The sequence below is a fragment of the Cydia pomonella genome, chromosome 10 (assembly GCF_033807575.1).
Source record: "Cydia pomonella isolate Wapato2018A chromosome 10, ilCydPomo1, whole genome shotgun sequence".
Classification (NCBI taxonomy): Eukaryota; Metazoa; Arthropoda; class Insecta; order Lepidoptera; family Tortricidae; genus Cydia; species Cydia pomonella.
Genome location: NC_084712.1, coordinates 10703219 through 10716715, shown reverse-complemented (window position 1 = coordinate 10716715; position 13497 = coordinate 10703219). Strand labels below are relative to the sequence as shown.

Genomic DNA, 13497 nt, shown 5'->3' with positions numbered 1-13497 from the left:
TAGGGGTAATGTGAATAAAAATAATTTAATAAAATTCTTTGAACAATTAAAGACACTTATAGTGAATGAAATTATTATTTTCACATTCCCCTATTGTGATCAAATGTCAGAGGCAGAAAATAACACTAGGTGTAAGTTAAATATATTTTTATATAATCTTTGTACATATAGTGATAAGTTTAGTATAATTGACACTAACAAATTTGTTAGCAAATACCATATGCCTATGGTTTTTTGGACTAAAGGTAAGTTATACCTTTCAAATTATTATAAAAGACAAATAGCTTTGTCGCTATCATATTTGTTTGACATTTCTGCCAAAAATTTGGCAGTTTATCCTGCTTCTATTGAGCAGACCGGTATGAACTTGGTTTTGGTTCCAGTCATAACCAATAATTTAAATTAGCTCTTAAGACAAAAGAATCTGTCTCTGGCAATTTAGCTTTTAGTAAATCTGATGAAAAATACTGCAAACATGGAATGTACATATGCACTGGTGCATGGAATGCACCACCTGGTGCATCAAAACATTCAATGTATTAGAGGAAAAGATTTACAGATTGAACTTTTTTTGAATGATTATAATATTGATATTTTATGTATTACTGAACATTGGTTGAATAATAATGAATTAATGCCTCAATTTAATAATCACCAGGTGGGCAGTTCGTTCACCAGACTTAGTTCCATACATGGTGGGTCATTAATTATATTAAATAGTCAGTTAAAATTTAAGGAACGTAAGGACATTGTATCCATGTCTGTTGAGCGGACTATAGAACTAAGTGCAGTAGAATTGGAGCAATTTATTGTTGTCTGTGTGTATAGGCCGCCTTTAAGTAATTTTGAAATATTTGAAAGCATAATGGAATCCGTCCTACTTAAAATATCACCTTCTAGTAAGAAATTACTTATATGCGGCGACTATAATGTAAATATTTTGGAAAATTCAACAGTAAGTTGTAGATTGTTGAATCTTTTCAAATCATGTAATCTCAACCACATGTTTATGGAGCCTACTAGAGTGACTGCCACTAGTGCCACCTGTATAGATAATATTTTCACTGATATTTTTCCTACCGCTAAAAATGTAATCAGCAAGTTAGAATCAGACCACTTAGGCCAATTAATGGTGTTTGAGGCTGTAAGGAAAAATACCTTGCGAAAACAAATAACTTTTGTACCAGTAACCTCAGACCGCGTGGAACGAATGAAACAAAGTTTAATTCAGGCGCTACCCTTTCTGTCTTCCAACATGAGTCCTAATGATATGTATAATTCATTCTTTCACACTTTTATGGAAAATTATAATGCGATATTTACTACAAAATCGGTCATGGTTAGTGATGCATCAGTTTTTAGTGAGTGGGCTACTGCAGAGTTACATCAACGAAGACGTGCATTGTATGCCTTGTATGAGGAACGGCGGTTCAATACGAGTGATGAATTTAAGGAATATGTTAAACAATATTCGAAGAAGTTTAAAATAGATTGCCATATCGCTAAGCGTAATTATTTAAGTCAAACAATAAAAACTAGCTCTGATATAATTAAAACAACGTGGAAAGTAATTAATGTGGAGACTGGTAGATCAAAGCAAAGTATGAAAGATCTTAAACTAAAAATTGATGACAAAATCGTAGATTCCAGTTTAGATGTAGCAACAGAATTTGAAAAATTCTTCACCGAGGTACTAGCTTCCACAACTAAGAACTTAAATTCATCACCCTCGTCTGCCGTTACACTGTTAGAAGAGAATGTCCCAGAATGTACTAGAAACCTTAATTTTGAACATGTGAGTGCCTCAGATATATTAAAGGCGTTTAAATCAATTAATGTAAAAAAAACTAGTGACCTTTGGGGAGTCTCCGTTCATACTGTCAAATCCTTAATAGAAGTTGTAGCGCCTGACCTGGTAGTTATATTTAATAACAGTGTTGACTGCGGTGAGTTTCCTGATCTAATGAAACATAGTCCGATATCAGTGTTACCAACATTCAGCAAAATTTTTGAAAAAATAGTTTTGGGTCAGTTATTGAAACATTTTAACATTAATAATCTAATGCACAACAAACAATTTGGTTTTACACGAGGTCGCTCAACAACCGACGCTGGTGTTGAGCTAATTAAACAGATCTTCGATGCCTGGGAGGAGTCACAGGATGCTTTAGGTATCTTCTGTGACTTATCTAAGGCCTTCGATTGCGTCTGTCATGAAACATTGATCAGGAAACTGCACTATTATGGAGTAAGAGGCTCGGCACTGAATTTAATAAAGTCTTACTTACACGGTAGAATACAAAGGGTTGATGTGAGTGGACAGCGATCACCGGGGTCATTGGTCTCTATGGGTGTACCGCAGGGATCAATATTGGGGCCGTTCCTGTTCCTTATCTACATTAATGACCTGCCTTACCTTGTAAAGACCCACCATGACATAGTATTGTTTGCAGACGATACCTCACTTATTTTCAAAGTCAAACGACAGCAACAAGCTTGCAGTGATGTAAACAATGCTATTTCTAAAGTAGTAAATTGGTTTAATGTTAATAATTTATTGTTAAATGAGAAAAAGACTAAGTGCATTAAGTTTGTTACAAGTCACATAAGGAATGAGCAAACAGGTGTCATTGTCAAGGATGAGGAATTGGAACTAGTAGATAGCACAGTTTTTCTTGGTATAACTTTAGATTCTAAACTACAATGGGGTCCCCATATTGCTAATCTCTCGAATAGACTGAGTTCTGCAGCTTTTGCAGTGAGCAAGATCCGTCAGTTAACAGACGTGAAAACAGCTCGATTAGTTTACTTTAGTTACTTTCATAGCATTATGTCATATGGTATTTTACTATGGGGTAGTGCTTCAGAGATAAATACCATTTTTGTTCTGCAGAAGAGGGCTATTCGTGCAATATATAAAATGTACCATAGAGACACACTTAGAGATAAGTTTAAGGACATTAACATAATGACAGTGCACTGTCAATATATTTATGAGAATATTCTGTATGTACATAAAAACATTGCCAGTTTTAAGAAAAACTGTGAAATACATAATATTAATACTAGAAATAAGCATAAGCTCGCAGTGCCCTTCACTAGGCTCCATAAAATTAAGAAATCATTCATGGGTAATTGTGTAAGATTTTACAATAAACTTCCTAATATTATAACTGAATTGTCTGTTAGTAAATTTAAAAATTATGTAAAACGTAAGCTTATCTCTAAAGCCTATTATAGCACACAAGACTACATGAATGATGAAACACCGTGGAATTAAGTGTGATTGTAAAGAATGAATTATTTATTGTTATGTTATTAATGATGAAATTGATAATTCAATGTATATATATATACCGTATTTTTTGACATTTAGATTTTATTCTAGAAAGGTTCTAGACTAGTATTTTTATACAATTTTGATGTTTGACGATCTTTTTGTGAAATTCTTATTATTAAGTTTACCATATCTATAATAGTTCAATGTTTTTTTTAGAACAATAATAACTGTATCAATAAATTGCTCTGATATTTAGATTAAGATGATATTTGTAAAATTTGACGATTTAAAAGTGCTTGTTGCTAGGCCTATTTGAATAAAGAATATTTTGACTTTTGACTTTTTGACTTTTTAAGGCGTATATAGTAAACAATAGAGTCAGATCAAGATAAATTGGCAGCGATTTTGATAGCCCAGCTTGTGCAAGTGTTAAGTAGACGACCGGTCAGGCCTCGTGGATATGAACCCTGCCTATGAAGCCGATGGTCCCGGGTTCAAATTCTGGTAAGGCCATTTATTCGTGTGATGAGCATGGATATTTGTTCCTGAGTCATGGGTGTTTTCTACGTATTTAAGTATTTAAAAATATTTATATATTATATATACCTATCGTTGTCTAAGCTACCCTCAACACAAGCCTTATTGAGCTTACTGTGGGACTTAGTCAATTTGTGTAATAATGTCCTATAGTTTTTTTTTTAAATATAATTTCATAGAAGTTTAACGTTTCAAATAACACTTGCACTGTCGAGGCCATCAAAATCGCTGTATATACCTAGACATGTTCAAAAACACTATTCTCGTTTCTTCCTCAAGTAAAAAGGTACTTTCACGACCGTTTAGCTTCCACTTCCCTTACAAAACACTCGGACTCCGACACTAATTAATAAATGAACACTCAAACGAAAGCTTTCACCGTGTTGGTGGAGTCGGATTACCGCGTTAATGGGAAAGGGTTATTTCCGACCGAATGTTAAACAATATGCCTACTATAACCGTCCAAGAATATAAAAGGGTTCTTTGGCAACTAGGGAATACTATCTAATAAAATTTGTTTGAATAAGTATATTTTGTGTCAATGTAAACTGAACTCCGTTTTATTATTTTTTAAATATAAGAGTCACTACGTAGCCGCTGTCATGCAGATAATTAAACGACGTTCTCATATTGAAACGATATTATGAAATTCATAGCACGAAATTTAACATGATTATTCAAGTAACATCTATCTCCTCGCTTTGATCTTTAAGATACTTCAAATACAGGGTTTATTTAGTCACCTGCAATATATAGGTCATACTGAGCAATTTTTACTATGGGACCAACCCCGAAATCGCGAAAAAAATTTGTCTGTTTCATACATTTCGGATGTCTGACCTTGACAGTTTCTATGGAAGAGTAATTTTTTTTCGCGGTTTATATAATTGCAGGTGGCTAATTATATAAACCTTGTATTAGGTCTAGATACGATATGGATTGGATATGTCAGTGTGAAAAGTGACTTTACTTCAAACAAAAACGTATCTTATAGTTCGAATCAGGCCGTAAGTAAAATTATAATACAAATAGATTGGAGCGAGTAGAAGGGTTACATACTTCTTTCTTTTTTATTATATGTATTTTTAGCAACGTAATATCTAATATATATATACATATACTTATATATGAAAGAAAGGATATAAACAATAACATTAAATTCCCAAGTAGCACAAAACTGCATTATAAGGTGTCACAAACTGTTCACGTCAGTAACTTTAGCATTTATATAGAGTTATAATATGACATCCCAATTGCAATAGCTGAAAATTAAGCTATCGTCTGTATAATAACGTTATTATGCATCACCACTGCACAACTGTAGTGCTGCAAGCGTTAATATAGGAAAACAGTTCTATATTATACAGCTTTTAGCAATTAATGGAACTGAGAGCTGAAATGTGGAACTGTAAGCTGTATTGGCGCATTTTTGTGGGCTTTAACTAAGCTATTTTCTGAATAAGACGTCACAAGTGTACCCTTAGACGCTTGCATTTTAAGAAAGAACATGTGAACTACTATATTGCAATCAGTTATTCAGTGATATCAATTAACAATGATATAATGCGCCTGGCTGCATATAGTGGAACATTAGTAGTGTTAATCAGCTTATTCCATGCAATCCTATAATAACACTTATAAAGGCCCCATGATCGCTTTGGATGAATTCATATACTTCTGAATTACAGCAAACTGCTGGTTATTAGATCACATGTGGCTTGTGAACCCAATTGGAGCTGAATACTTGTACCAGTGTGGGCTATTAATCTGCTGATGTAGTTAAATAAGATCTTATAGACTACATTTCTATCGCCTCATAGTTATTTATTAGTTACTCGCCACCAGCGTGGCGACATTGTGATCTGGAAACAGAAAAGGAAAACTGGCGGAATACGCCGAAAAATTAATAGAGAATTTTTGAAATCCCTAAAACTCATACGGAGAGTTTAGTAGTTCATTGCTAATTGTGCCACTATTTGCGTACAATGCGGCCCACAATGATGCTATACACAAATCTATAACTGATTTGTTTGACACAAGATCTCGCCGTGTCAGCTTTTTGCTGACTTATGTACTACGAGTGGACACTTAGACAGCCCAGTACTAGTCAATGTACCTCGAGTGAACACTGAAATAGCTTCTACCATTTTATCGTGGTTGATATGGTACACATTGGTGATCTGCCATTTTTTTAGATTTCAATGTTATATATTATTCATTTATCCTAATTAAGTCAACGAAAACGACACCGGATTTGTGTAGGAAACCGGATGATTTTATGAGTAACAGCTTATCGTCAATTTATACGAGTATTATGAATAAAAAAGTATTCTGTGTTCATAACATCGACTTATTTAATACTAAATTTTTTAAGTAAACAGTGATATTTTGGGGGCGCGTGTAAAATTTATCTACATTCATATAGTATTTGACAATAAAATTTCTTTCCCATTTGAAATTCACACACATGGGAATAAAATCAATGTTGTACTTAGGTAGGTACCAAAACTAACGTTTACACCTTCATTGCACCTTCTTTATAAACATCACATCACGTCACGAAATAGTTCATATAAGAAAATAATAGAGGAGTGGAGCAATAAATATTCACAATCGTCCCAATTATGCATTCTCAACTCCTTAGAAGCGTTAAATCAATCCTTTTAAGTACTTTGTGCTGATAAAAGGGCAACAGGGACTCTATTAATCAGCCATTAAGCTGTAAATAGGTAACACGTGATCCACTAATCAGTCAATGTTCAGCTCTTAGGGTGACTGTTACCTTTAGTAATGCTGATATAATGCTGATATAGTGCAATATTTCCAATTATTCAGCTGACAGCTGATTAATTTGTGCCCAAAATAGAGTTATATCAGCACTTACAGCGCCTCTAACACTCTTATTCAGCTGGTTTATACAGCTAAGGATTCTATTCTAGACAATAATTCAGCTACTATACAGCAGGTCTGTGCTACTTGGGTTATATTATTGTTTATTTCCTATTAAAATATATTTCAAAGCAAACAAATTAATTATGTGCTGAACAAAACTTTCACAAATTTTGACTTACATGCCAATTCGAACGTATCGTATGTCTGATATCAGAATGACATCTGTTTTCATTCAGTTATCGTGCATTTTGCTCGTACTTGTCCGTACATGTATTTACGCGGGTGGTACGCACGATAACTAAATAACATGATTCAAATATAATTCTAATATCAGTGTATGTACGTTCGAATAGGCCTGTTAGGTGTAATTACAGGTGAAATAATGGTGCCCTTTAGATTCATGAATATTAATTAATTAATTAATTGAATTTATGACTCAGATTTTAAGTGTCATAATAATTTACTGTATAATATGGGTACCGAATTAAAATTGACATTAGGTAAGTAAGTAAGTAAATATTCTTTACTGTGCACCATAAAGTTAATAATAGACAGTAAATGAAATATACTTACAAGCTATGTAATAATAGGCGGTCTTATCGCTAAGAAGCGATCTCTTCCAGACAACCTTTGGGTAGCAGGAAACTATGAACTTACAACATTGAACGGGTAGTGCCGATATACATATAATTCAACAAAATGAAGACGCAAACAATATAATATATACCTACATACTAATACAATAAATACATAATTATATACATAATACATACATACATATAATCACGCCTATTTCCCGAAGGGGTAGGCAGAGATTACGGATTTCCACTTGCTACGATCCTGACATACCTCTTTCGCTTCCTACACTTTCATGACATTCCTCATACACGCTCGTCGGTTTAGGGTGCTCTTGACCTGGCCTTTCTTCAGGATTTCCCCGATTTGATCAGAGAAAGTCCGCCGAGGTCTACCTCTTCCAGCTCTCTCTTCTACTTCTCCCTTATACACTCTCTTTGTTAACCTTCTTTCACTCATTCTTTCCACGTGTCCAAACCATCTCAACATACCTTTAACATAATATATTATACAATCATAAATAAAGGCAAGTTAAGGCAGCGAAAGGTAAAGAGTTTTCAAGAGATTAGGTATAATGGGCATAGGTTTTTTGCACCAAATATACCTGCAAAGATTAATGTTCAATTACCTAATTACAATCAATTATATATAACTTGCACTGACCGACGTGGCGCCGACTTCAAACATATCCGTAGGTATATTTTGAAGTTTTTTATTGCATCAGTAGCGACGCCTAGAATCTAGAGTCTAAACATACTTATGGTTATATCACACCACATTTCATGCCGTCATTACTTACAGACGAGTTCCGGAGCATCGTGGCCTGCGAGAACCAGACCCTGACCCTGGGCTGCAACCCATACTCGCGGATAGCCGTGTACGATGCAGAGTTTGGACGCACCCTCTTTTCCACGGAATGCTCGCAGAAAGGAATGCCTGACGAGAGTAAGATTTATTCAAAAATTTAATTCACAATTGGGGCCAACACAAGTGGGGATTTTAAATTCAGAACCTAAATGTCTATGGCATCTGATTATTTTATACTAGCTGTGCCCGCGGCTCCGCCCGCGTGGAATTCGGTCTGCGTCAGTAACCGGCTCATACACCGCTAATTTCTCTACCTCTCCCCTGGAGGTGGAACTTGAAGTAAACTTGACAGATGGATACGCTAGAGGACTGTAGTCCAGATAAAATATTTTACAATTAGGTACCACTTAATATAACTACACTCCATTTCAAATTCGTCCTTATTCAAATTTTTGACGTGATTTAAACGACATAGAGTAGGAGATGTATATCGGACAGTACAGTTCCACTTTTGTATTTTTTTACGTCCTTGACTGTACCTATCCAAATCATGTCCATGGAAAATATCATCCAAATCGGTGCTCCAGACCAATCAGTCTAAGCATGAAAAGGTAAGAAATATACACATAGAAATCCATACTTCCGAACACTTTCGAATTTAGGTGTAATACAACTATCTAAACTATCTTAGTTAGAAGTAGGATTAGAGGAAAGGAGAATAGATAATTATCAAAAACTTGAGGCCGAGTATTTACATTTTGTTTACAGTTATGTTTATGTATGCACAACTAAATATATGCATATAATTATATCTACAGTTACATACTAATAAGTAGGTATGTAATAGTATATTTACATAACATTGACATTTTACAATATTTATTTGTACACCACATTGTGAGTCTCCCCGGCGGGCATCAGCACGAATAGCTCCGTGCGGCTGGTAACGTGCGAGCACGCCACGTAGAGCTGCCCGTGCGAGAAGCAGCCCGTGCGCAGGTCCACGCCAGCGGCGCGCAGCGTCTGCCTCTGCGACTTGTTGATGATAATGGCGAAGCAGACGCTCACGGAGAACTGTAGGCGCTTGAAGTGGAACGGGAAATTGCTCAAGATGAGGGGGATGCGCGGGATGAACACGACTTCTGCGGCGCCGCACCCCGTCAGGATCTGCGCCTCAAAGAGGTTTCGCTACAGCTGCACTACTTTTAGTTGGGTTCCGTTGCATAACTTCGGAGGCGACAAATTCCGAAGAAGCATGATTGGAACTCCAACTTTCAAGGTTAATGTGTGTGCTGGGAGTCCTAAAGCACTCAATGAGCTAAGGAACTAAGGAACTCTACCGGGTATGTTGTGACATTGCCTTCATCCTTTGTTAATGGAATTGCTCATTTTTCTGCGTGAGCATGGACCGTTCTTCTATGGGCGTGAGTATGGATCTCTCACAAACCCAAGAATGGCTCAGGTCTCCGTACACGCTACGAATGAGGTTTTCAACGGATGGAACGATCCTGCATAACGTCTCTGGTAGTTGTGGCTACGCCTAAAATCACGATCGTCGCTATAGTTTCGTAACCTCAATGCGTTGCGAGACTTTCATGAAAGGTTCGCTTTTTTTTGGGAAGGCATTTTCAGTTTTTAGTTCTTATGGCATTTTAACGCGTATAAAATGCGAGTTACAAATCGTTTGACATTTACACCGCAAACATCAGAGATTTTTTTTTCATAGTACCCACCTTCGTAGCCATTATTAAGTGCTTAAAAGAGACGATACGTATGAATATGGATACGATAAAATTACGATTAGGTATAATTCATGACAGAGAAAATATTTTTTAAAATAATTATGCAGTTATACGCGTGTTGATATGTGTGTTGATTTTGCCACTACTTAACTATGTGAGTAAACTCATTTTTAACCGACTTCCAGATTTTAAAAGGAGGAAAATCGAGGGAACTCTTCAAATATGAAAGTCATACATATAATGATTTTTGTATTTTCTTTAACAAATCTAGCATTTACATTTAAAAAAGTGACATTTGATGAAATGGAACTGCTGATGATGATCGGAATGGAACAACTCTTCAACGATACATAGTACACGTTTGGCGATTTGTCCTCTTCGCTGTGTTTGTTAAGTAAATTAGATTTTCAAGACAATTTTTTGTCAAGTTTGAGTTCTGACGATGGGGTTCATGAGGAATCGAGGGAACTCTTCAAATGTGAAAGGCATACATATAGTGATTTTTATATTTTCATCAACAAATCAAGTATTTACATTTGTAGAAGTGACATTTGATGAAGTGGAACTGTTCATGATGAACAGAACGGAACTCTTCAACGATGCATAGTTCACGTTTGGCAATTTGTTCTCTTTGCATGTTTGTCAAGCAGTTAGGTTTTCAAGGCACATTTTTATATTTCTATCCTATTTAGTTTTTTTAATAATTATCTGGTGCTTTATTTCATGCATGGTGTTAAATAATTTATCTTAAATGCAGTCGAATACCCTATTGCGGGTATCTTACCAGTCAACCATATGGCAAATCTGAAATGTGTCAAGGTGGGTGCAGTGACAAAAAAAAACATGTCTTTTTAATTTAATTGTATGAAATCAAAAATCAACAATAATCGTTCTTTCACCGGTCTCCCTCATTGAAGTCGGTTTTTTTTTCTTAAACATTATTAGTTTACTTGATTACTAACGGTTTACTCAGTTCCCCAAATAATGGCACTGTGCAATGTATGGCAATTAATTTACTGTCGTTTAATTTCGTTATATTATTACATCAACACAATTGAAATTGAATTGATATCCGTAGTAGAAGAGGGGGGCCTCTTCTAACTTTAGAGTTAATTTGGCAAAATCCTTCCTCGGTGGCTTAATATCAGCACCATATCTGTTAGTTTAGCAGGGTACTCGATACTCGTAGCACATTTTTGTTGTAAAAGTTTACACCTCCTTCCTAAGTAGCGCCATATTTATTTATTTATTTATTTAATCTTTATTGCACAAAAGAAAACAATCTTATAGTACAAAAGGCGGACTTAATGCCACAAGGCATTCTCTACCAGTCAACCTTAAGGCTAAGCAGAGAGATTGAGAGCGCCGCTACAATTACAATAGCAAAACAAATCAAGCAAAAATACATAAAATAACATATACATACAAACATAATACACACATACATATATAAATATATATATATATAAAGACGAAACATCTGAAGCTAATAAATAAATACATTAAGAATCTTTCATTCTGCTAGCAAAGAAAGCACGTAATGATTTTTTGAAAGCGAACTTATTTGGCGCATTTTTGATGTAAAAAGGAAGTCCATTCCAAAGACGCGCCACCTGCACGGTGAACGAATTTGACATGAACCCAGTCCGGTGAAGAGGGATGGACAGAGACATATTGCCAGAAGAGCGAAGTTGACGGTCGCGGGTAACGCCATAATATTGAAAGAAGGATTTGAGGTATTCAGGAGTATGTGGATCGTTAAGCACAGAAAAAAGAGTGGAAAGCAAGCGAATATTGCGTCGTAGACGAATGGGAAGCCAGCCAAGTTGTGCGCGAAAAGAAGAAACGTGATCATATTTGCGGAGGCAAAAAACGAAGCGAATGCAGTTATTAAGCAGGCGGTCCAATTTATCGAGCAACTCTTCGTTTAAGTCCGGATAACACACATCACCATAATCAATAATGGGCAGTATAAGGGTGTTAATTAGTGCAACTTTAGTTTTGATCGGTAAGAAGTGCTTCATTTTGTTGAGAGAATGAAGTGAGCCCATGACCTTACGACTGATTTCAGTAACCTGTGCTCTCCAACTCAAGGTACTGTCTAAAAGAACACCCAGGTCTTTAACACGTTGACTAAATATTATTGGGGAGCCGTTAAAGTTTACTGATGCAAGTGCGTCCAAGTCTAGTTTAGTAAGCTGTTTGGAACTACCTATAACAATAGCTTGGCACTTAGACGGATTTACATCATCCATATGATTCAGGTGCAAACTTAACTCAATCGAGTGTAGTGGCTACACCCCCCTAACTCCCTTCTAGGGGTTGAATTTTTATAGCCTATAACTTGGCCGGGCATTTTCTCGACAGATTAGTAAAGTTTGCATCAAAAACCGTTCAGCCGTTTTCACGTGATGCGAGGTTAAATAAACAGACAAACAGAGAAACAGACAAACAGACAAAAATTCTAAAAACTGTTGGACGTATTCTGTTAACGATTCTTAGTATCCCCAGCCTACTTTTTTTCGAATATCTTCCATGTACAGACTTTCGACCCCCTTCAGCTTTATTATATGTATAGATAGTATGTAAGTTTTGCTATGAAACAGTCTGGAACAATTAGAAAAGAATTACGTGTGAGTCCTTCGACTGCAACAACTCATAATCGGAGAACGCCGTGTAGGTACACATGCAATAATATGTGACTAGCTGTTATGGTTCTACAAATAAAATCGTCTCAGATATTTTTGCGGCCTACGTTGTGTAAATATTATTGCAGGTGACTCTACATTATTATAACACGTAATTCGGTCACATCTCCTTCTCTTTGGAATGATTGCAAGGGCAAACTGAGAAGCATTAAGAGCTAAATATTTTGACATAATTTGATATATATTAACCATAGCTATGGCTTCATTTGACTTTTCTTCGATTTTTTCGATATTTTATAAATTACCGAAAACCAAATTCTATACAAATTCTTGAATGCTCCTAATTGTTATAATAATTAAATTTTCGAAAAGAAAACAAACTTAGGGACGTAGCTGTGGTTGACAAATTGTGCTGAAATATTTTCAACAATGTTAATATCCAGAGAGTAAAATGAGGACTACTTGTATGAAAAGGCGATTTCGCCTTAATATTGCGAAATTTAATAATATTGTGGAACCGTTGTAAACATTTTAATTAACGGAACGATGTATCTCAGTTAGAGTTGTTTGGGCACATTGTAAAGTAATAAACATGAGATGAGTAGGTATAATTAATTTTGCCTAAATTATTTTGTGAAGTAGGTTGATATTGTCGAAACCATTGGTCTATCAAATTGGAGTGAAAAATAAATGTTATACCTACCTAATACGTTCACTAACTAGGTAAGGCTTGTAAATAGCAAAGTTTATTCCTAATTATAGAAATGTTTATTACAGAAATGAAGAAACAAGTCGCGAATCAATTTGAAAAATGTTTTATAAAAATGTTCGCTCGTATCAAATAGGGATGGTGCCTTGGATTTAGTTAATATATTTAATTTTCCGTAGTCAACTAGTTTCATAGTTTTTTTTTTATATATATTTTAAACTTTTTATTTACAATAACAATATACGTAATGGATATCTACAGAGGATTACTATAATTTGCTTACATCTAAAATAGGCCCTTGAGGCA

The 13497-nt window shown here is 35.3% G+C and overlaps 1 protein-coding gene across 2 annotated transcripts in view; it reads left to right on the top strand.

The window, feature by feature from the left end:
* Positions 1–13497, top strand: part of LOC133522081 (protein eva-1 homolog C-like) — a 73687-nt gene that overhangs the window by 40667 nt on the left and 19523 nt on the right. For both annotated transcript variants that reach the window (XM_061857285.1, XM_061857284.1), the window contains exon 4: positions 8087–8230. In XM_061857285.1, the coding sequence (XP_061713269.1) occupies positions 8087–8230 (144 nt within the window). The remainder of the gene's footprint in view (positions 1–8086; positions 8231–13497) is intronic.